The 25,823-nt window shown below is 36.4% G+C and overlaps 1 protein-coding gene across 1 annotated transcript; it reads right to left on the bottom strand.

Moving 5' to 3' along the window:
• Nucleotides 1-698: 698 nt before the first annotated feature.
• Nucleotides 699-22,534, bottom strand: LOC131046614 (uncharacterized). Its single transcript, XM_057980388.2, has 2 exons — nt 22,084-22,534; nt 699-2,014 (listed from the first exon to the last, which is right to left on the bottom strand). The coding sequence occupies exons 1-2, from the start codon at nt 22,331-22,333 to the stop codon at nt 1,200-1,202; spliced, it is 1,065 nt and encodes a 354-aa protein (XP_057836371.1). The 5' UTR covers nt 22,334-22,534; the 3' UTR covers nt 699-1,199.
• Nucleotides 22,535-25,823: the final 3,289 nt, after the last annotated feature.

Raw genomic sequence — 25,823 nt, 5'->3', positions numbered from 1 at the left:
ATTCACAAATAAATAATGTTTTATTTAAATGTAAAGGGATTTTAATCAAAAATAAATTCAATTAAAAGGGAAAAAAGGGGTTTTAATTAAATAAATAAAATTTATTCAATTAAATGGCTAAAGGGTACTTAATCAAACTTTAGTTTAATTAATAGGTTAGGCTAGAAGAAAAGGATTTTAATCAAATCTTTAATTTGATTAACAGGCTGATTGGAAGAATAGAGATATTAGTTTAATTAATAGACGAATAAATGATGATTAAATGAATAAAATTAATTGTGCAAATTTTAGGTGTCTACAAGTTTCATTTGACCAAACATCAAAAAGTGTCCCTATTCGAAACTTCTCCACAATTTTTTTCAATTATGGAGTGTACTTTCTTGACATCCAGAGGCATCCCCATGAATATCTGCTAAATAAGGGATGCCTTTCCAAGACGAGACACGCACCAAGGTGGTACAATTTTCTCAGCAAATACGGAATAAATGGAAAGAAATTATTTGTTTAATGTGCATGTGACTTCATCAATGTAAATAATAAAGAATCTAATGCACTGAAAATTAAATTTATGCAGAAAATTAAATACAGATTTATTGTAAAAATACAAGGATTTGAATCATAAGAAAGACAAAAGGTTATGCAATAGGAAACCACCCATCTTCCTTCAAGACTTTGACCTCAACTAGACTACTGAACAATGATTCAAACAGATACACTACATTTTAATATAATCCATGTGACCTGAGTTTTACAAATACAGTTCATTGTAGCACACTGATAACAATGACTTCTGTAATATCAATATTATGATTGTCCTTCAATAATTCCTTCGTTTTCTACAATTTCTGGTCTCTTCATGACTTGGAGTTACATACCAATCTTCACTGTTTAGTGGATCTTTTTCATGCCTCCAGATAACATTGCAGCCTCCTAGATGGTGGTATCAAATTGATTCCTCATCTCGCAGACCATAAACAATGCCTGCTCCAAAATAATTCACTTCCAAATATCTAGAATGGTTAAATCCAAAAGGCAGAGATTTATTACAAATTCAAAAGGCACTCCACTTTGTTGGCAGATGTATGCATTCCACAAATCATTTTCATGAGGAAAGAAAATGAGATTGGTCAAGGATCCTATTCTGCCAAGTGCTAATGTACCTAAACATCAATAAGCGGTCCTGTAACTGCTGCAATTTATTACAGATTGTCTTCCTTTGACTTTGTAACAAGTTCGGCATACTGGCCTCCCATGAGCTCCAAAATCTCCTCCCACAGCCCAGAGCTTGAGGTAGAGGCACTAGTGATCAGATTAGAGCTGCATGCTGCAACATACCAATAATCTAAGGCAATTTCATTTTTCAATTGATCCAATTCCCAGCCTGAGAAACCAAGAAAGAACCTGAAATTTTGAGGTTCAAGTATGTTATTCCTCACAAGCTCTGCTGCATAGTGCAGACTGTTCCTAGCACCATAACACAAACCAGGAATGACTTCCTCAAAATCTGTCGGAACATTTTTCTCTGTGGTTAGTAGGAAAATGCTTGCTTCTAATGGCCCACCATAATAAAGTGGGCAATGCGCAAAAATTTCGGCCAAATCTGGATCTGTTGGCTCCATGTCCTTGATACACATCTGCCTAGGGCGATTAAGAATAACCCCAAAAGGCCTCTCTCTGGGGTCACCGGAACCTGCATTAAGAAGCAAAACTACAGTCCTTTCAAAATCTTTTTGACCATCAACCTTTTCCGTCGCAACAAGCACACAACCAGGTTCAGGCACAAGAATTGGATGAGCCCATTTGGAGCCTAATAAATTTGGGAATTCTGTTATATTTCCCGATTCACTATTTTCAGTCTTGTGAATCTGTTCTGAGGCCACAAGCCTTGCTCGAAAGGATCGCCAATCTAAATTGCTGGGTTCACATCTTCCACCAGCATCTGATAATTCAGAAGAGTCCAATTCCCTTTTGTCTTCTGGGTTATCCTCTTCAGGAAAAGAGTGATCACCATTTCCTGAAACAAACACAAGTTAACAAAGTTAGCATCTGCATTCAATATTGAATTAGTTATTATCTGATGCGTCGAATAAGAATGAAAAAGAAAAAACTTGCTATGATAGCTGAACATATTGCCATCAACATATGGAAACAAAAATAAACATGATGCAGAAAAAAATGTTAGTTCAAGTTGCCCATGAGCAGAGGGGAAACTTTGAGCATTCTTCCACTTGGTGTTTGAAAAATATTGCCCTACTTCAATTTTACAGTATATCATATTCCAAATGTACCTAGATTCTAGAATCAGGACACGTCCTAACAAGAGGAAATGATCATTTACTTTACTCAGGCAGTCAAACAAGATTATGTCACAAGATGAAGAAGATAGCTAGGTAAAACAAAGGTTCTCAAATTGAGATTTGATAGAGCCTAAGCTGCCAAAGTGATAAGCTCCAAATACTTAGCAGTTAATGCATGAATTCTTATCTGGAAGAAAAATTGCAGTTGAAAGTCCATGATTTCACCAGATCTTTTATCTTTATATTCATCCTCAAGGGTAATAGGACAACCTTGTAAGAGAACAGTCCGCTGATGTTATCTGGTATAGTGCGGCCATGATAAATTGATGGTGTAAGGAGGTGCTACATTTCAACCCTGCCATCTCACAAGTAATCAATAGAGAAGAGATGAATATTATGCTCTCAACCATGGAGGTGTGAAAAAACATTCAGACTTGAATTTTCTCAAGCTGTCACTGATTGTATTGTCACGGCCTACTCTTCCCAAGTTAGACCAGGAACATTTACTGTTCGGCCATTGTGCCCTTGGTGATGCAGATTGGCAAGGCTCAATTTGCTCCCCAGGTTTAATCAGAAAGCCAATAACTAAAGGATGCAAAATTTGATCAATATAAATAAAGTTCAGGAAAAAGGTCCTCTTGTGGGTGTCTCGTAAGTAACTGCTGGTTATTGTTGTAATATTCCAAATTTGTCTAAGTCGGGTGGTTTGTAGTTTGATCCTTTACAAAAATTTTGCTTTTTGGACTTCCACTAAACACCTTGTGCATAAACTAATATTATAGTTTTCAAGATATGCTTTAAGTTTATATGATGATTTTTTCTGGATTCAGTTGGTTTTGAATCAATCTGCTATATATATTGATTGACTCCAACCACATAGTTGAATTCCCAAAAATATGATATAATTTGATACACTATAGAGACACCAAGTATATAAATATTTGTTAGATATGATTTTCTTAAAAAAAATTATACCTTAAATGAGGGCCGTCTCCCAAAAAATAAAAGCTTAATATATAAAAGCCAGAAAATTTGGAAAAGACCGAAACAAACAGAAGGTTACAATATCAGGCCACCTGACTTCAGACCAAGAGAACCAGAAAACAACTATAAGATCTATCCAACCCCCAAAATGAGATTTGCCCATGGGCCAAATCAACACATGGGACCCAATGCAGCACAATCTTGGAGGCCACTTGAACACCTGGCTCCAAGGAGGTCTTATGAACCTCTTAATAGAAAACTTGGCATGACTCGTCATGACTCATGAATCACATAGAAAACCACATCGAATCAACACAACTCACAAGCTGAGTCATGACTGAGTATATGCCAAAAACTTACCAAGCTTTTCCAGGTGACACGAGCATCATGCAGTCAGACTCACCTAGCATGGAAAAAGAAAAACACACGCATCCAATATCATTTTCCATTCATTCTTGACCTCTTCTTTTAGCATTTTTTCTCTTTACAACCAAGCAAAGTTGCAAGTGATAGAGAAGGGTTTGGAGAAATTTTTTAAGGTAAATTTGAAATCAATTTGAACATTGAAATGAATTTGAAGTGTTTTTCACAAAGGTATGTATCTATTTTTATTTTTATTTTTATTTGAAATGACAAATGTTGAAAACCTAGAGGTGATGCTGACCATTTTTTTTGTTTTTCTCCTTCATTTATTTTTATATTTATGATAGGAAGAATAAATAGAATAAATTAATACCTTGCTTAAATACCTAGACATGATGTGAGGCTGTGTGATGAGGCACTTGAACCAGTTGTGATAAATGGAAGCCCTAATTAGCAATTGTTGATAAGGGGTTTAAGATTTCAATAGCTAAGGAATGTGGGCCATTGCTAAAAGCCTAAAGGAAGCCGTTAAAAACATATGGCTTGAGGTTAATGACCAAAAGAAAGTATAGCGGAGAAAGGATTGCAAAATTCTTATCAAATGGATGGACAAATGGCCAAAATATGACACTCCTAAAAAAATTTAGTGGCTTCAAATGACAAATTAATATTTTTGAGGTCCATAGATGCCTCAAAATGAAGTCAAAAATGCTGAGAATTTGTGCAATCTATTGGATGAGGTGACTTATGCGTCTGCCTACTACCTAAACCCAAAGTTCTATTTCTCTTATACATTTAAAGTTAATAAAAAGGTCATGGTAAGTGTTGTTTCCTACATTGATAGATGGTATTAGATAATTAGATTAGAGAAATAGTTCTTGATGAGTTGGACGTTTACAAGGGTGCATAGGGGAGGCTCTTTTCTTTAGCTCAAACAATTCAAATGAGGGAAATACAACAAGCAATACTAGAAAGATGAAACTAGGCACTAAAAGTTTAATAAAGTTCTGAATTTTTACTCAATTCTTATATTTTTTTAATGCTTTATTTGTAGATTTGTAGTGGGATAATTACAATGTCAGCACACCAAATCTTCAAAGGCTGCTTATTCATGTTTTGACCTAGACTTGTAGTGCTTCTAGATGAGACTAGAATTGGAGCCTATATGAGAGCAATGACACAAAGAAGAGAAATATGTTGACCCATGAGTGCCTCGATGACGTTATCTTCATTCGATACAACATTCACCTTCAAACCAAAAAGGCGTAAGGTAATTCTCATAATGCCATTGACTTGGATGACATAAATCATCTAGTTGAATGAATTGCTGAAGAAAATAACAATATCTTGATTAATAATGAAGATATTACTAAATTGGGGAGAGCGACATCAAAAGCAGCAGAGGTGGAGGAATTTGAGGGAAATGAAGAAATTTTTGAGAAAACAATCACTCCTTGCATTGGTACCAACTTACCTTCTAGTTTGAAGCCAGAAAAATTAAGTTAAACTAGGAGGGGGAAGAATAGAATGTAGATTGTATTTGGCTTTTTTTATATATAAAAACAATTATAGTGTTGTTATATAATTGTTATTTATAATTTTGTTGTAATACAATGTATTGTTTGACTTTGAAACTTTGAAAATTCAGATTTTAGGTGTTTGTGGGTCATGTTTGAATTATGACAATTTGATGATCATAGTAGACTTTTGTGTTCTCTAAATGTATTAATTTCTCTTTTATTTACGTAATTGTTTTTGGGCCATGTCTTGTCACTTTTTTGCCTAGTCCATCCCAAGTCCGAAAAGCCTGAGTCAAACCTTTGGGCTACCAACTCCACATTTTTAAATTGTGCTACAAACAACTTGGCCAACCCCTACCTTAGTAATGGTAGGAAGGTGATAGGAACTACAAATTTCCAAAGACCCCGTTCTAATAACCACTCATAAATTTTCCATACGTACAGCCAAGTCTTGGCAATACAAGGTGAAGTCTATGTTCTTTTCAATAGGGACTATGATACACCTTGCAACTACTCCACGTCATGTCTGCCATTGTTGGGCTAATGAATTTCATTATGCAGATTATCCCAAAAAAAAATTAGATCATCATGGTGAAGGATTCTATTGAGAATCCATTCCTTCACTACAAAATCTATCACCCATATTTCCATCTTGTGGATGAAATCTTCAACAAAAGATGCCTTTGCTCAAAGAGACCTTGTAATGAAAGAGCAAAGAGACCTTGTAATGAAACAACTTGCACAAGAGAAGAATATAATAGGAAATATGTTGCAAATACTCGATAGTATTTGAAAATGATAAACCATTTTGAGGGGGCAAACCTCTAAAAGTCTCCAAGAAGAACACAATTCACAATCTGCTGATATCAAATAACACTATCTACTTCATATATATACCCTACTTATGACTTGGATACCTAGCTATATCACCTAGGCCAACTTGACTACATAAATAAGACTAATTAAATGATTTCATGTCAAAAGTCAGCTACACATGATCCAATATAGTTATTTGGTTAAGGGCATAGCATGGCCCCCCTCTTCAAAGAAGCATTGTCCTCAATGATGATCAACTATGGATGTTTTTGCACAAATCCTCATATTGCCATGTGGCATTTTCAACCAGCAAATTCTTCCATAGAATGAGATATTTCTTTGTGTGTGTCTGGAGTATTAACTCTAGATCCAAGATGATTCTTCCCTCATCATCTAGCTCTAGTAACACTATTTGTGGAAGGATTTGTCAACCAATCGCCTTCTTTAAATATGAAACATGGAAAACTAGATGTACCTTTGTTGTTGGAGCTAAATCAAGCTCGTAGGCTACACTACTAGTCTTATACATAATCTAGTATGGACCATAATATTTTGGTGACAACTTGTTATCTTTTGTTTGTTACTTCATGGACAGTTGCTTATAAGGTTGCAATCTCAAGAAAACTCAATCACTTACTTCAAAACTCCTTTCCCTATGGTGTTGGTCAGCCTATTGTTTCACTCGATTTTGAGCCATGGCCAAATTCTCCTTGATTCTAAAAAGTACCTATTGTTGATGATTAATGTGGCCTTCCACAACCTGGACTCTTGGTGTCATCTTCAATGATGACATGATGGGTAATGTCATAAATAAGTGTTGATGATATGGTAGCTTTGGTTGGACTCCTTCTGGGCCGACAGAGTTAACTTAATTGTCTAAGTGGCCTTCAGCCTTAGACAATTACTTGAGCCGTCACCTTATAAGCAAATTAAATTGCAAGTAATGTTATTTTTAGACTATTATTATTAATGTTTGTTTATGACCAACTCCTGAAAGTCCGCCACTCTGTATTGGAAGAGTGTGTTACTTTATGAGCAATCGTATCTCTCTAAGGAGAGAAGACTCTTGAAGGTCATCTCCTATCGGCCAATATAATACATGCTTTCCTTCATCAGTGACTAATGTACGAATTACATATCGTGGAAAATAATATGACACAGCAGAACGGAGATATATGCACGCAGATAAAAGACATTCGAATATGTACTCAACAAGAAGTTCGAACCTCATATACACAGAAGGAAACTGGTATTCCTCATTATCGTGACAGGGCACATTACATACTCAGGCAGATCGATACAACACACATCAAATTCTGAATATACATAAGCAGATCGGAGGTATACACAGCGAGTTCAATCACATTATATATACATTGTAATCTGCATCTGTATCAGATTGAAAGCGAAAACTGTATTCTGACAATCACTTAGCAGTGAACCTAAATCAGACTGAAATTAAGTTCATTGTGTTCAATATTTAAAATATAAAATTACCTAATCATATAAATCTGATCCAAACTTAACATGGTATCAGAGTCAAGTTTCCTTCTATAAAGCCTAACCGCCTGAAGGAAGATCCGATTAAGATCAGATTGATATCTCCTTGAAGTTTGTATTTTAAAATGACGAATGGAATCAGATTCGAAGACAGACTTGAAGGTGCCTCAAACTATGATTCATGGAAACTATGAATGATGTTGGTACTAAGGAAGAATGAGTTAAAACAATAATAGAGAATCCTTCTAAACCTGATGGAAAAGACGAACAGAGTCAGTGGGAAAAGAACAATATTAAAGCAATGGAGTTATTAATAGATGGAGTAAAGAGTCATCTACTACCTATCATTAAAAGGTTAGATTCTGCATATGACATGTTCAAAGCCTTGAAAGACATGTTTGAGATTAACAACACGAGCAGAATCCTCACACTTAAAAATCAACTTTCTAATATTAAAATGAGTAAAGAAGAGACGACTATCACTTCATATTTTATGAGGATAACAGAATTAAGGAACAAGCTCTCATCAATTGGTCACATTTATGATTGAGAGGGAGCTTACTAATAAAGATTGAGCACTTCTGAGGTAAAATTGTAAATATTGATTATTATTATTAATACTAATAATTATTTTATGGGCCTTGTGTAAATCATAAGGAAGTGACGACTTCCAAATGATTTCCACTTGTATTTTTTGAGGTTATTGGAAGGTGACGATCTTACAATAACTCAAGATTGTGGATAGAATCGCCGACTGAGGCAATCCACGTAAGAGCTTGTGGATAGAATCGCCGACTAAGGCAATCCACACAAGAGCTCATGGATAGAATCGCCAACTGAGGCAATCCACACAAGAGCTTGTGGATAGAATCGCCGACTGAGGCAATCCACACAAGAGCTTATGGATAGAATCGCCGACAGAGGCAATCCACTCGAGTTTGTGAATAGAATCGCCAACAGAGGCAATTCACATCTTGAAACTATGGTCCCAAGATAAGCATCATACGATTTATGAATATTGCTCCCAATACCTTTTATCCTCCCTAGCTAAGAGGGAGTGTTGATGATATGGTAGCTTTGGTCAGACTCCTTCTGGGCCGACACAGTTAACTTAATTGTCTAAGTGGCCTTCGGCCTTAGACAATTACTTGAGCCATCACCTTATAAGCAAATTAATTTGCAAGTAATGTTATTTTTAGACTATTATTATTAATGTTTGTTTATGACCAACTCCTGAAAGTCCGCCACTCCGTATTGGAAGGGTGCGTTACTTTATGAGCAATCGTATCTCTCTAAGGAGAGACGACTCTTGAAGGTCATCTCCTATTGGCCAATATAATACATGCTTTCCTTCATCAGTGACTAATGTACGAATTACATATCGTGGAAAATAATATGACACAGCAGAACGGAGATATATGCATGCAGATAAAAGACATTCGAATATGTACTCAACAAGAAGTTTGAACCTCATATACACAGAAGGAAACTGGTATTCCTCATTATCGTGACAGGGCACATTACATACTCAGGCAGATCAATACAACACACATCAAATTCTGAATATACATAAGCAGATCGGAGGTATACACAGCGAGTTCAATCACATTATATATACATTGTAATCTGCATCTATATCAGATTGAAAGCGAAAACTGTATTCTGACAATCACTTAGCAGTGAACCTAAATCAGACTGAAATTAAGTTCATTGTGTTCAATATTTAAAATATAATATTACCTAATCATATAAATCTGATCCAAACTTAACAATAAGGACATTTTTTAAGAACTATGTAAGTGTTATATTACCATCATGTTAGTGGCAGCCAATCCACCCATTGAGATTGCTTATCTAAAGTGAAACAACATAGATACCCTTCAAGCACTTATTGAAAACCTCAAGTCGACCATGTGACTAAGGATGGTATGAAGAGCTATGAGCCAATTGAATACCCAAACAAGAGAAAACATCTATCCAAAACTTATTAAAAAAGATAGGATCACAATCATTAACAACAATCCTTGGGGTACCATGTAACTTTTGTATATTCTCCATAAATGCTTTTGCCACTATACTTGCTCCTTGAAAATCTTTTGTTTGAGGGTGGAATTCTTGCATAGGTACAATCTCTATTTGTACCACAAAGGGTCTCCCTTCCAACAAAACTTAATCATTTTGCAACTAATGAATGAGAGTCCTTGTAACAACATCAATCTACCACTCTACTTTGGCTTCTTTAACCCAATCTATTTGTAATATTGACATGGAGCACAACAATGCTTCATCCTTCATAGATAGTGCATCGGCCAGTATGTTCTCCTTCTCATTCTTATAGATGGTCTCAAAGTTATAGCCCAACATCTTAGTGATCCGTTTTTGTTGCATTTCAAAGGATAATCATTGCTCCAAAGAATATTTTAGGCCATCATGATCCATCTTAACTTTGAAGTGTCTACCCATCAAATACGGCCTCCACAATTTCATTACATGAAGTATAGCTAGCATTTCTTTCTCATAAATGGGTTGAGTTGACTCTTACCCTTTAGCTAATAACTTCCAAAAGCAATGGACCTACCTTCCTACAAGATAATTGCTATTATACCATTTCCTAAAGCATCACAGTCCACAACAAAATACTTGGTGAATTCTAGATTGAGTACAACTCCAATGTTCAACATAGCCTCCTTTAGTCTCTTGAATGTTGTATTAGCCAACTCATTCCACAAAAAAGCATCCTTTTTCAACAAAGCTATGATGGGTGCTACTATGCAGTCATTGTTTTTCACAAATTTCTATGGTATCTAGTGAGTCCTAGGAACCCCCTCAAGTTCTTACTAATTTTAGGAATAGGCCACTCCATCATAGCCATGATTTTATTGGGATCAACCTCTACTCCTTTGTGAGACACTATGTGACCCAAGTACTCCACCTCTTTGAGACCAAAATCACACTTGGAAGGTTTAACATAAAGATAGAGTTGTTGGATAATTGTAATGTCTAGTCCACATGGTACAAATGATCATCCCATGTCTTGCTATAAATCAATATATCATCAAAGAACATCACTACAGGCTTCCTCAAAAAGGCTTAAAAATGGTATTTGTCAAACTTTGAAATGTAGAAGAAGCATCGGTAAGACCAAACAACATCATTTAAAACAAGTAATGATCACCATGAATCCTAAATATTGTCTTGGAAATATCTTCTTCCTTAATTCAAACTTGATGATAACTTGATCTAAGAACAAATTTTGTAAAATAATGTAGCTTCCATTTAGTTCATCTAATAAATCATTCAATAATTGGAATAGGAAACTTATATTTGACAGCATACTTGTTGAGCTCTTTGTAATTTTGACACATCTGCCAAGTGTCATCCTTCTTACATACCATCTCCAAAAGAGAGTAGGCACTATAGCTATGGCTTATAATACTTACGTCTAGCATCTCCTAAGCCATCCTTTCAATCTCACTTTTTTGTACATAGTGGTATCTATAGGGCCTAAAGTTGGGTGGTTGGCTCCCTAGTACTAACTGAATGGCATGATCCTAATCCCTTTTAGCAGTCAATCATTTAGGCATATCTCCAAAAACCATTAAGTCAATTGCTTGTAGATCTAGCTAGGAAGAACATTTGACTAATAGGTTGTAGATGAAAAACAATTGAGCCACAAATTTATTAGACCTTTTGTTAAGCATCTTTTACATTTTACAATTAATGAGAACTTACCATCTATTGGGACTTTGCACTCAACCCTCTTAATTAAACTATCCTACCCTATAAGTCAAATCTTGTGAATAGTTGCCAGAGGTTCATCTCAATCGTCCCCAATGGAGAAGGTCACTATACTCCCAAAACAATGTCTACTGCACCATGGTAATAACATTGGGCAATCCAATTGGTATTCTCCCCTGGTCAATTAATGCTAGCGCATTTTCCCCAACAACTAACAGTACCCCCATGTACAACTTAGACCTAAGATTTAATGTAACAGAAGATTCTCCTAATTGATGGAGCACTTCCTTACTACCTCCTCAGTTCCTACAGGACTTATTCTTTATGTTTTCTTTTGCTAATTTTGGTGTGTACTGTTGTTGCCACTTTCTGGTTGTTGTCAGTAAGTGGTGTTAGTGGTGTTATAAGGGGAGAGTTGTAGCATAGTCCTTTTATATAGGAAAATAAGGCTCTGTTTTAGGTATGTGAGCAGAGCTGTGAAAGGATGGAATGGCTTCATGGGGATTCACTGTGACAAGTTTGATTTTTTGTTTTTGTTAAAATGAAAATACAATATGGCAGTTTGGTTTTGCTTGATCATTTTTTGTGTTTTTTGAGACAGCAACAGAACATATTTTATTTTCCATTTACGGTCTCTTTATGCATCTGTTAGAGCTGAACTTGTAGTGTTTATCTGCATCAGATTCAAAGCGACATATATAAAACAATTCAGACAAGTAGCTAACTTCTTGTTGATAAACTTGTGACTATTTCCTAGGTATATCAAACTCTTACTCTTTCTTTTTTCGAGAAACCCACCAACTTGAGAGTTTGTGGGGTACTGATTCTGGAAAGTGTGTGATAAGAAATGGTTGGTTGAGTATCTCCTGACTCCTCACGTCTCATTGTCATCTTCTAATGGTACTTCTCCCTCCTCTTCTTCCTCGTTCGAACCTTCAATACAAAACATTTATTTTCAATACATTGATGACCTCGATTATATTTGCTATCATAATTGAAACATAACCCTTTCGCTCTCTTATCTTCAATATGTTGCAAAGTAAAACCAGCAGGCTGAGATAATAACTGTGCAGTAGTATTATTTCTTACGTTTACAAGACATTGCCTTCTATTGGCCACACACTTTTCCTTTACCTGCCTTGCTATAATCATTAATTGGGACGGAATTTGGACAAAACATGCATACCTCATATTTGATGAGGTCCTTTAAACCTCCTTGGAATAATTCCTTAAAATTTTCCTTTGCCACATTCTCCACTCTTCAATACAAAGTACGGATTTGATAAATATAATCCATGACTGTACCTATTTGCTTTAATTTGTTAAGTTAGTTGAACTAGCTATTGATAAGATTGTCACCAAAATGTGTAGTTAGTTCCTCCTGGAAAACAAATTGTGTCTGTAAATGATGTTCAATTTACATTCAATATGCAAGTTATATTCTATTTAAAATGATCTTGTTCTATATATTACTGAATTAATATATGAATCTGACTATCTTCTTATTTGTGGCAGGTGAGAGGAGCATTTAATATTTTCTATGTCCTATCTCATGAATGCCATTCAATATATGTATATAACAAGTGGGGTACGATCAAGCAATGCCTTGATCGGTCATGACCGATCAAGACATTACTTGATCGTGCCTCTTTGTTAATACCAAACAATGCATGTTCATTACTAATGCCAATCGGTATGTTTATACTTTAACACCCGATGACTATCGGTGTTTGCATAATCCTAACAGCCGATAACTATCGGCATATGCTTAGCCTTAACAGCCGATAACTATCGGCGTATGCTTAACAACCGATAACTATCGGTAAACTTTATCATGCCACCCGATATTAATCGAAGCAAATATAACCCGATATCAATCGGTGTTTGATTAATCATTTATTATTATCAATTATGTTAATCGATACAAATTGGAATGCATGAGCATGATTTAGTAATCGATGAACATAAACAAATGATATAGTATGATTATCAATGTTAAGGATTTGATCGAATTGAATAGGTTAATTATATGCAAATGTAGAATGGCTATCAAAGAAGAATTAATTGCTTGAAGGTTTCCATCATAATTATCGATATGATAAATGATTGAATGAGAGACTTCATTTATCTCTCATTCAATCATTTATCTTACCGAAGCTATCATGCATTAACACTCCCTCTTAGCTAGGTAAGATGAATGTAAACAATATATTCAAGCATCACAATTCAAATGATAGTTAGCATTCTTTACTTAATTAGACATTCTAGAAAATCATACCACCTAATCACATGATATGAAGTATCACCTAAACACCTAATACAGATGTCCATCACGTCAATCTTGTGATGCAGGATATCACTTAGGCATGTGATATCAGTATTGCCTAAACACGCAATACTTAAGGATAATCATATGAGGAGGATTAACTTCTCATCTTATCCAAGTTGTGATATGTGCACTAACACTTTATACAAATGTTTTATCACAACACAATCATGGCACATCCATGACACACCAGAGATCCAACATGATAACTGGTTTGGACATTATAAGATCGTCACCTTATAATGTCTCCATACAAGTGTTCATTATCTTGAGAGATCGTCACCTCTGAGATAAGAAATCAGGGGATAAAAATCCAAAATGTCCTATCATGACAAAGAAGTTTACACATTAAACATCTTATTGATATGCAAAATATAGATTACAAAGCAAATTACCTTTCTATCATACCTAAACCTTTTTCTGAAGTGATCAACCTTCACTCTAGAAAGAGGTCTGGTCAGAATATTTGCAGTTTGATCTCCTATACAAACATATTCTAATTGGATCACATTCCTGTCTACCATATCTTGCACATAGTGGTATGGAATCTCAATATGCTTGGATCTGTCATGGAACACTGGATTCACTGAAAGTTTTATGCAGCTCTGATTGTCACAATGTATAACAGTGGGTTTCATAGGCTCTCCAAACAACCCCACAAGCAACTTCCTAAGCCATACTACTTCTCGGGCAGCCATAGAAGCTACAATGTATTCTGCCTCGATGGAGCTTTGAGCTACTGAAGACTGCTTCCTGCTAATCCAAGATATCATGGCTGAACCTAGACTGAAGCAACACCCTGAAGTGCTTTTTCTGTCAGTTACACTTCCAGCCCAATCTGAATCTGTAAATCCATGGAGGTTTATGTCAACTTTCTCATATTTGAGACCAAGGTTTAGAGTACCTTGTAGGTATCTCATGATGTGCTTTATTGCAACTAGGTGTATATCCTTGGGTTCACACATGAACTGACTTAAGGCATTAACTGCATAACAGATATCTGGCCTTGTATTCACCAAGTACATCAGGGACCCAATTATCTGTCTGTAATGAGTAGAGTCAGTGGGTTGTGACTCTGTTGCTGCTTCTTTAAGTTTATGTAAATTGGTTTCCATAGGAGAGGTCATGGGCCTACAGTTTAGCATTCCGAATTTCTTCAATATATCCAAGGTATACTTCCCTTGGTTTAGTATAATGCTGTCAGAATTCTGCCATACTTCCAATCCTAGGAAGTAATGAAGGAGTCCCAAGTCCTTCATGTCAAATTCTTTGGATAGATCTTTCTTGCATTGATCTATAAGATGATCATTTCCTGTGATTAATAAGTCATCAACATATAAAATCAATATTAGCATATCACCTTTATTTCTTTTGTAGTAGAGATTAGGCTCTGCATCATTCTTAGAGAAACCTAGTCCTGAGAGATAGGTGTCAATTCTTTCATACCAAGCCCTGGGAGCCTGTTTAAGCCCATAAAGAGCTTTCTTGAGTCTACAAACATGAGACTCTGCATCATAGACTTCAAACCCTTTAGGTTGCTCTAGGTAGACTTCTTTTGAGATCTCACCATTTAGAAATGATGTCTTAACATCCATCTGGTGTACCTTCCACCCCTTAGATGTTGCAATGGCTAAGACAGCTCTTACTGATGCATATCTGGCAATTGGTGCAAACGTTCCTTCATAATCTATCCCTTCCCTTTGAGAGAAACCTCTAGCTACAAATTTAGCCTTGTGTTTTTCAATACTACCATCTGTAGCATGTTTAATCTTAAAAAGCCATTTAGATGAAACAACTGATTTCTTAGTTGGCCTAGGAACAATCTCCCAAACATCATTTTTCATAATGGACTGATACTCTTCAAACATAGCATCCTTCCATACTTGATGTTCAAGAGCCTCTGATACATTGTTTGGTTTGACTTTCAAGAGATTATTCATAAGGGCAACATAGCTAGTGAATCTATTGGGCCTTTTGCTTTCGCTGAAGGTCCCTAAAGGAGCAACAAACTTCTGAGCTTCTGCTGCAGTTTTGGTGGCCCATAGTGGTCTTTTCTTGAGGTTTTCTCTAGGCGGACTTTGAGTTTCACTTATAGTTTCCTTAAGATTCTCCCCCTGAAGCTCAGGAGTAGGATCTCTATCCATGCTAGGGGTGGGGATATAGACTTCAGGGTTTAGAGAGCTTTGGGCTCTTTTGAAGGCTAAGTCTTCTTCAAAGATCACATCCCTACTTAGTTCAATATTCTTTTGGCCAGGTATATAGATCCTGTAAGCCTTGGAGGTTTCACTATATCCTACAAAGATTCCCCTTTTTCCAGAAGGCTCTAGTTTTAATCTTTTCTCCTTAGGTACATGAATATAGACAGGGCATCCAAATATCCTAAGGTGGCTAATATCAAGTTTTGATTTAGTAAAGACTTCCTCAGGGGCTTTATCTTCAAGATGAAAATGGGGACATTTGTTTTGAATATATACAACAGTGCTAGTTGCTTCTGCCCAAAGATTGATATTTAGATTCTGATCAAGAATCATAGCTTTGGCAGCTTCAACGATTGTCCTATTTTTTCTTTCAGCTATCCCATTTTGTTGAGGGTTATAGGGTATTGTTAACTCCCTCTTAATCCCTGAATTTTTACAAAACTCTTTAAATAATTCTGATGTGTATTCCCCCCCATTGTCAATTCTTAGGGTTTTAATTTTATTTCCTGAGTAGTTCTATGTTAGTGATTTGAATTCTTTAAACCTATTAAGGATCTCTTCTAATTCTTTACATTTCAAATAGTAGATCCAAGTTTTCCTAGAGTAGTCATCAACAAAAATTATATAATACAGAAATCCCCCCAAATGAAGGTACGGACATAGGTCCACATACATCAGAATGAACTAACTCTAAAATTTTACTTGTTTTCCTACTACTATTCTAAAAAGCACCCTTAGTATTCTTACCTAGGGCACATCCTGTGCATGCCCCTGAATGATATTGCTTTAACTTGGGTAGACCTGTGACAAGGTCCCCCATTGATGATAAAGCTCTAAAATTTAGGTGGCCTAGTCTTCTGTGCCAGATTTCATTTGCATCTGTGGTCTCATGAATTAGGGCTAAGTTGGGTTTTGTACATAGCTCATACAAATAGCCTTGTCTTTGACCAATTGTTTTAGCTTTCTTGATGGATGAGTTCTTTGGCCAAGCCAGTACTTTGTTGTCCATGAAGGTTACTCTGTATCCATTGTCCTCTAGTGCTGATATTGAGACTAGATTTCTTTTGATGCTTGGAACATATAGCACTCCTCTAAGTTGTAATGATACACTCGACTTTAGTTTGATGGTGCAGGTTCCAACTCCTTTGACAGGGTGTGTAGAATCGTCTCCGATAGTTACTTCCTCATCATTCTCTTCTTTCATGGAGTCTAGTACTTGTCTGAATCCTGTGATGTGTCTGGATGAGCCATTGTCGATCACCCAAGAGTTCACTTTGTTTGATGCATGATTTGTTAGTGCTGAATAGAGTACATACTTCTCAGAGTTCTTTCCTTTTGGATTTTCCTACTTTGGCAAATGTGGCTTGTTAAGCTCTTTCTGGACATTTGGCAACATAGTGCCCAAATTTGTCACATCTGTAACACTGAATTTGAGAGAGGTCTTTCTTGAAGGAGTTCTTGCCGTGGCACCCTTTTCTCTTTCTGAATTGCTTCTACTTGCCTTTCTTATTTGAGTTCGTATTAAGAACTTGGAGATCTTCATCTATATTCTTTTGTTTGATCCCTTTCTTATTTTGCCTTGATTCCTCTTGGAGACAGTCAGCCTTCAGCCTATTGAACTTTGGAAAGTTATCCCTTGCACTGATGCCTTGGAAGAATGTTTCCTATATGCTAGGCAACCCATCTAGAGCAATGAGGGTTAATTCTTTGCTTTGGATCTCATATCCAAGGGTTGCCAGTTCATCCCTTAGGGCAGATATTAGCATGAAGTAGGCATTGATTGATTCTTCTTTTGTCATGGCTATGTGATTTATCTCTCTTTTTAAAGCCAAGGTTCTACTAGCATTAGATATCTCAAAAGCATTTTCAAGTGCTTTGAACATATTGAAGGTTGTTTCATGCTTCCTTATAATGGGCATAATGTTGTTCCTCACCCCATCAACTATGATTTTGATAGCTTTATCATTTCCTTCTCTCCAGATTGCTTTGTCAGGTTCAGCCTCAGGTTCTTCAGTTTCAGTTTTTACAAATGTTTCAACTTTATTTTCTTTTAGAATCATTTGAATTCTGAATTTCCATGCGGAGAAGTCATCACCTCCTGCAAGCTTGTCTTCAAATCTGATAGCGCTAGCCATTGATAGAATTGTGATTTTGAATATATGCTTGATTTGAATTTTACGTAAAATTGAACAGCCTCGGGTTCGATTTAACTATAGCTCCGATACCATGTAAATGATGTTCAATTTACATTCAATATGCAAGTTATATTCTATTTAAAATGATCTTGTTCTATATATTACTAAATTAATATATGAATCTGACTATCTTCTTATTTGTGGTAGGTGAGAGGAGCATTTGATATTTTATATGTCCTATCTCACGAATGCCATTCAATATATGTATATAACAAGTGGGGCACGATCAAGCAATGCCTTGATCGGTCATGACCGATCAAGACATTACTTGATCGTGCCTCTTTGTTAATACCAAACAATGCATGTTCATTACTAATGCCAACCGGTATGTTTATACTTTAACACCCGATGACTATCGGTGTTTGCATAATCCTAACAGCCGATAACTATCGACATATGCTTAGCCTTAACAGCCGATAACTATTGGCATATGCTTAACAACCGATAACTATCGGTAAACTTTATCATGCCACCCGATATTAATCGGAGCACATATAACCCGATATCAATCGGTGTTTGATTAATCAATTGTTATTATCAATTATGTTAATTGATACAAATCGGAATGCATGAGCATGATTTAGTAATCAATGAACATAAACAATGATATAGTATGATTATCAATGTTAAGGATTTGATCGAACTGAATAGGTTAATTATATGCAAATGTAGAATGGCTATCAAAGAATTAATTGCTTGAAGGTTTCCATCATAATTATCGATATGATAAATGCTTGAATGAGAGACTTCATTTATCTCTCATTCAATCATTTATCTTACTGAAGCTATCATGCATTAACAGTGTCACATCACATCCATTCATTTTCTTCTCTTCACTTAGCCAACAATACCAAATGAATTGTTCAAGGTCCAAGTATAAAGATTCCATTGCAAACTTTTGTTGACGAGGAATGTGATGAAGATCAACAAATTGCTTCATTTGACAAAACCAATTGATCAAATCTTTGCCATCAAACTTTCACATATCCATCTTTAGTGTAAAGTGCCTAACCATAGAATGATTTGGGTGACGATCCATCTTGAGATCTAAGTCAAACACAAAAGCATCATGCCCCTTAGAAGCATCATCTTCTTCCCAATTCTTACTGTGTGAATTCTCACCCTCGAATTCCATCCCACTCAAAAAGTACTCAATTTTGCTTGATAATAAGCTAATCTCTAATCTATAAATGTCATCTATACCTTCAATGATGAAATGTCCTCCTTAAACTTGGTGTTTTCGTCTTTCATATCACTAGGATCAACCTCCTCAATTGCTATATCCTCCTTGTCTAGAGATTTTCTAGATGCGATAGGACTCTTTTTGCCTCTTTTGGTAGGGCTAGCCATGATGAGGAAAAATAATTTTCCAATAAATCACACAACAAAACCAAATGATAAAAAAAAAATTATCGTAACTTACTTGAGCCTAGGTCTCACCTTTCACTAAAAATATCCAATAAATTCACTAATTTGCAGCCTTGTGAAAAAATTTAGGGTAAACCCTAATTTCCCAATAAATTCCTCAAATCTGCTCCAAATGATCTCAAATAGAGATTGTAGCAACTTCAATATGGACTTGAAAAACAATTTAAAAATGAAAATAAAAATCACTCATTTGAAAGAGAAAACTTACTTAGGCCTAGATCTCATCTTTCACAAAAAATCTCCAAGAAATTCCATAATTTGCAGCCTTGTGAATGAATTTGGTGTAAACCCTAATTTCCCAATAACTTCCTCTGGTCTGCTCCAAATGACCTCAAATTGAGATTGTTGCCACTTCAATATGGACTTGAAAAACAATTTAAAAACCAAGAAAAAAAATGCCCATTTTAAAGAGATGTGCTTTCCAATTGAGCTGAAAAAATCAACTTGATTCTTGCCCTTCAAACACCAAGATCATGCTCCTATACCAATTGTAAACAGCTTGCACAAAAGAAGAAGAAATATGGGAAATATGCTAAAAAATACTTGAGAATAAAAAGCCACTTTGAGGGGGCAAACCTCTGGAAGTCCACAAGAAGAATACAATTCACAATCTATCAAATAGCACTTGTGGTCTCCTTATATACCCTACTTATGCCTTGGATATCATCCAAGTTGACTTGGATACATAACTAAGACTAATTAAATGATTACATAAGTCAGCTACACATGACCCAATATAGTTATTGAATTAAGGGCGTAGCAGACTCCAAATTGGCAAGCCCCTCTTCATCCAACCTCTTTCATGTAATGAAGAGTCAAAATATCGCTGATACTGAATGTTTTTCTTAAGCGACAGTTTGAGGCCACACTGCTGTAAGAAAACTTCTGACTGAAAATCTTCTTTTCATGGCTCTTATAGCAAGTCACAGCCATACAAGCTGCAGAAAATCCTGCACAAAGGAAAAACCTAGAGCACAAAACAAAAATGCAAAGAATGCTTTGAAAAGAGGAGTTGGAAATAAATGCAGGAATACGCACAAGCCACGAGTGCTATGTGTGCTATGGAACAGATTACTACATGGGGAACATCATTTCAAAAAAAAACAAAGAATGCATGAAAAGAGGAATTGGAGGAAAATGCAGGAATGCCCACGAGCTATGGGTGCCATGTGTGTTTTGGAACGGAGAATTACGTGGGGAACATTTCATATGAAGGCATTTGAATTTAAGCCGATGCCACCAAGAGAAATAATTACGGCCTATCATTAGAAAGAAAGGGTTAAGATCTGATGTTCAATGTAACAAAATCTTTTTCATGAAAGAAATCCTTCTCTAACAACTGCATCAAATTCCATTCATCCAGCTCATCGTTGAGCTTGAAGGAGAGAGCAAATTGATCCACCTCCATATTCGCTAGGTAATCAGCTACCATGTTACTTTCCTGGAAGCAATTAATAAACACAACCTTGTCAAAATGACCGCACAAAACACGAGCTTCATCTAAAATGTTGTTCAAACTCCAATCATACGAATGGTTCTTGAATCTTCACCAAACCATAATCACTAAAAGGGAATCCCCTTTCCACTTCTAGACATTTGAAACCAGATGAAATAGCTAATTTGAGCCCTTTCAGAGCTGTCAACGCCTCTGCGTCACTTTTTGATTTGATACCTGAATGGAAAAAACCCCTTCAAAAAATTGGCCAGTGCACTACCTGACCCCAGGTTTCCTCTAGCTGCACCATCAAAATTCATCTTAGCTAAATCACTTTTTTGGCAGAATTCAGAAACTGAAGTTCCACTTTGAGACTTTCTCAATTACCCCATTGACAGGGTTATATGGTTTTGTGAATTTTAACTGTACTGACGGTATATATATTAACGTGACAAACTGTCTACAAAATCAAAACTTATAAGCAACCTCTATAACCCCGTCTTCGTTTATGTTGCGGTTATCATCATGTTTCTTGTTTCTGGTAACGGAGCTTGTATGTAAACTACTCAACCTAGAACCTTACACGATAAACTATGAAATTCTTCATTTTCAGCTTTCTGGAATTTACACTCTGGGTATCTGGTGCATATTTCTTAATTTGATTTAGTTTAATAACTTCAGTGCAACAAATAACGAAATATAAAAGCTTGGTAGTAGAGATTGGTCAGGGTACTTGAGCGAACACACTAATCAGATAGGGCAAAACCTTTTGCCAGATGGACAATTTGCAAGTGACTGGAGCATTTCCAATGCTAAGCTACTGGAGTAAACAAAAGCAGAAATTGCGAACTAGAATGAGAGCCTAGTAACCTTGACGAGCTAATAGGCATATGCCATAAGTTTAAGCCCTGAGCAATACCAGCAAAAAATAAAATAAATAAATAACGGCCCTAAAAGCAATAGTCAAAGAAATCCAAAAAAGAAACTGAAACAAAACCTTCCACAATTCCGCTGATGCTGTTCAACGCTCTATCCAACCCAACCCACATTACGGACAACTAAACCTAACGCTTTCCTTGATTTACACGACTAATTGAAAACAAAAAAAACCGATAATGGTTCCTCAATAAGGATATTGCATATTGTTTAATGGATTCCTGTTCGCAAATTCCAAGGCTTAGATCTTGAAGTCTGAGAGAGGGTGTATTGATGGGGGCAAAAGCAGAAATACCCATTTCAGAAAATCCAAATTTAGATACAGAAAGAAAATGAGATTGGCTTACTTATTGCAGAGCAGCTTCTATGTCTCGTCCTGCTCTTGAAACGCTGCATATTGTCAGTAGGCGAGATTCCAGTTAATTTAGGCCAAAGTTGAATCGTGCAGGAACTATTAATACTGCATCGAAGCCTATCAGATACCAAAGGCCTGGTAACAGAGCATGATCTGAGTTGTGTAAGCTTGGGTTGCAAAGGGAATCGGTTAGTTGTCGCAGAAATCAAATGGCTGGATTTTCCAGGATTACGGACCTCCATGACACTCTTGTTCCGCCGGTAAGTTCTGAATGAAAGAGCTAGAAAGAAGTACAACGATTCTGAGCGTTACATTCCATCGAGCCCATTTTCAGTACTACTTTTACATGTACAATTTTGAAATATAATTTTACTATTTGAAGAAAGCCTCTTTATGGAACCCCTGCCTTTAACAATGGGAGAAAGGTTTGAATATTTGGAATTTGGAAAAGGTTTACACATGGGTGATTTTAACAATAATTTTACTATATAATTATTACATTATGTCACAAATAGCATAAAGGTATTTGTCATATTATAGATATCTTAAATATGTCAATATAAAAATGTTTAATTATTTAGAATTATTTCTTTTAATACATCATCATCTAATTTTTTATTATACAATAATTGTTATTACATTTTAAAAATAAAGAAACTCTTTTCACAATGTCGTGACTATGGACTTCTCCCAAAGCTAGGGCATCTCCCATGACTTCCTTCTTAGTGGGTGACTATGGCAAATGTGTTGAGAATCTTCTCCCTAGCTAATGGCTACTTGAGTTTGAGGTTGCTACCTAGGGTTTTCGTCCTCCTCGTGGGATATCCTTGAGGAAAACGATAGATGTCTACCCATGAGCTTTTATGCCCCCACGTCTGGACTCAATGGCTAGGGTTTTAAAATGATGGTAAGGAGTGATGGTTTCCTAGTAAACATTGTGATTTGTATGGGTTTCAAAATGAAGTATAAGGTGATATGCAAGGTTTGTGGCATCCCTTTAGGTCGGTTAGTAGGCAAATGGTGGTAGAACTTGGGAGGAATCACACCCCTCCCGTGAAGAATGGTGCGACCCCTTCCATGACTAAGCCCATCCAATCTACCAAATCTCCTCTAAAAGTGGTTTTTCGAGAAGACATTATGCAGGAGGTGGTTGAAAATGAAACCTTTTTTGCCAAACAAGGACTGATCAGGAGATTCAGGGGATACTAATCCAGTTCACTTGAGCTTTACAAATGGATTTTGGATACATGTTATACCATTTTGGAGGGGAGGCTTCAAATTTATCCTTATGCAAGAGGGTTCTTCATGGTGGTCTTTGACAGCATACAGGACTATCGCACTATATTATGAGATTATCAATAGGACTGCACAAAAAGCATTTTCTTATCCTGAAGCCTTGGCACTCTTCTTTCAAGCTAGCTACCGAATCTTTATCTATTATTCCAATTTGGGTAAGACTCCCAAATCTCTCGTTACAGTTTTGGTTTGATTCTTATTTTAAAGCTATTGGCATCTCCTTGAGAAAATTATTAGGGGTGAATGAGGGTTCTTCAAATTATCTACAAACAATATTCACTTGCATCTTGGTGGAAATTGACATCACCAAAGTCCTTCATGTGGATATCTACCTCAACACCTTAGTTGGGTGCTGGACTCAAAGTTTAGATTATGAAGCCATTCCTTTTAGATGTTGCAGATGCTTCAGTGGTGATCATGTTGTGGCCCAGTGTGTTAAACAAAATATTGATAATCAAGCTACATGGTGGAAGGATGCTTACACATATCATTATTTGGTGGAGAAAGCTTGATCTGGTCAGGATGACAAATCCCTTGTTGAAACCCCAAAATCCAATTGGAAAGGAGACCAAAAAGATCCTCCAAGCAAAACATTGGTTACACACAAACCTATGATTGCATCTCCTCTTTGGGGGAGAGATTGTGTTAAGGTTGCTAAAGACACAAATGCGGTGATGACAAATTAGGTAGAGAGTTCAATAATTTTGTCTCTAGTGGAGGAAGGGAAAATCCCATCTAAACCGAATGAAGGTCAAGGTTGCGAGGTTATAAAGGGAAATTAAACTGTGGTGTAAAAGAGGAGAAAGAAGAATGAGGTAATGTTTAAAATGCAGCTACGCTTCCACACTAAAAGTGGGGTTGGATCCTAGTTTTGCAAGTTGTTTGGTGTTGTGATTCCTATAGATGGGGTATCCTGAGTACTAGTTTTTTTGTGGGGATGAGATCTCCTAATTATGAACTCACTTGGTGAAGGCCAGGCTAAATTTCCTGGATTCTTAATTTATGAGTGTGGCCTCATAGAGTCACATTAACTGATAAAAAAATTTGTTATTGTTCAAGAATTATTTTATTTTATGACAATATTTATTTTATTTTTATTTGAAAATAATTATTTTACTCATGTAGATGTTAATTTCTTTTAAAAGTATATAACCTTTGTTATTTTTTGATAATTTATTTATTTTGTTTTTATTTTAAAAAATGTAAGAAATCTTATATACATTATATTACTTTTTAAATTTATGTTTATTATTATTCATATTACAATTGTAGAATTTCTTTCCACATAATTAATAGAACATATTATCAATATTGTTTACATAAAATTATAGTAAATGCATAATAAAATGTTTTTGATTAGAAAGCAGCCAAAATCGGGGGTTGACCCGAGAGAAACAAACAAACCATTACCAGCACACACACCGCAGAAACGTGGCGGTCAGCCAACCCCAACTCTAATAATCAAAAACAAAAACTGCCTACCGCTATTGGATAACCCAAAATTGACACCAATCTTGTCCAATAAGCGCCATAACCAATAGTTACCCAACATAATGTCATAATAATAATAATTGCTAAGAGTGGCAGTATTACTATGGAAACCAGCGTTCCAGCGACAGAAACTAAAGCAAAAAAGGAGGAAAACAACCATACAACTTAATTATTAGCATCCACGTGCTTGGAGAGCATAAGCCCAGTCCAGTCGTCAGCCAGGAATTGAAACAGTTCCTTAGTGGTGTCGCTGCCCATTCCTTCCAGGTCCGCTTTGTCCTGGTGAAGCAAGCACAGAGAGGTAGCAGACGAGTGCATAACTTTGATGGTGAATTTCTCAATCTTGTTGACATATGACTCTAGGTGCTCCATCTTTTTCTTAACACCCCTAAGATCTTCAAAGATAGCCTTGCAACCCACACACTGCTCCTCTTTCTTCTCCCCCTCATCCACAGCAGTCTTCCTGCCATCAGAGTGCCTACCATTGTCCTCTGAGGCGTGGGGTAGGGGAGATATGGAACGAGGGGAGGTGTCCTTGATATCTTCCATGATGGTTTCCGAGTCGGGGATGTTGGTGCCAGAATTAGTGGAATCTAAGTCCTCCTTGGCCTCTGAAGCCTCCTCCCCCTTCTCACTTTCCACTTTCTCAAAGTCCTCCTCCTCATCGTCGACATAATTCTTTCTCATGACCATTTGCTTCATCCTGGATTTGTTTCTGTGGGATCTGCGAGGGGTGATGCCCTCCTCAGCATCAGACTCAACAAGGAGGATTTTGGGCTCCTTTTTTGGTTTCTTGGAGGTGGGTTTCACAGCAGAAGGATTGCTTTTATATTTTTCCCCAATTTTAAGGGGACCAGGGGGCCTTGGTCAGGGGATTGACAGGGAGTCATGGGCTTTTTCGAGGATTTCTTGGGTCCTTTTTTAGAGCCTGTGGGGGGACCTAGA

This window comes from Cryptomeria japonica, chromosome 10 (assembly GCF_030272615.1).
Source record: "Cryptomeria japonica chromosome 10, Sugi_1.0, whole genome shotgun sequence".
NCBI lineage: Eukaryota > Viridiplantae > Streptophyta > Pinopsida > Cupressales > Cupressaceae > Cryptomeria > Cryptomeria japonica.
Note: the sequence above shows the minus strand (reverse complement) of the source record. Positions and strands in the feature narration are given on the sequence as shown.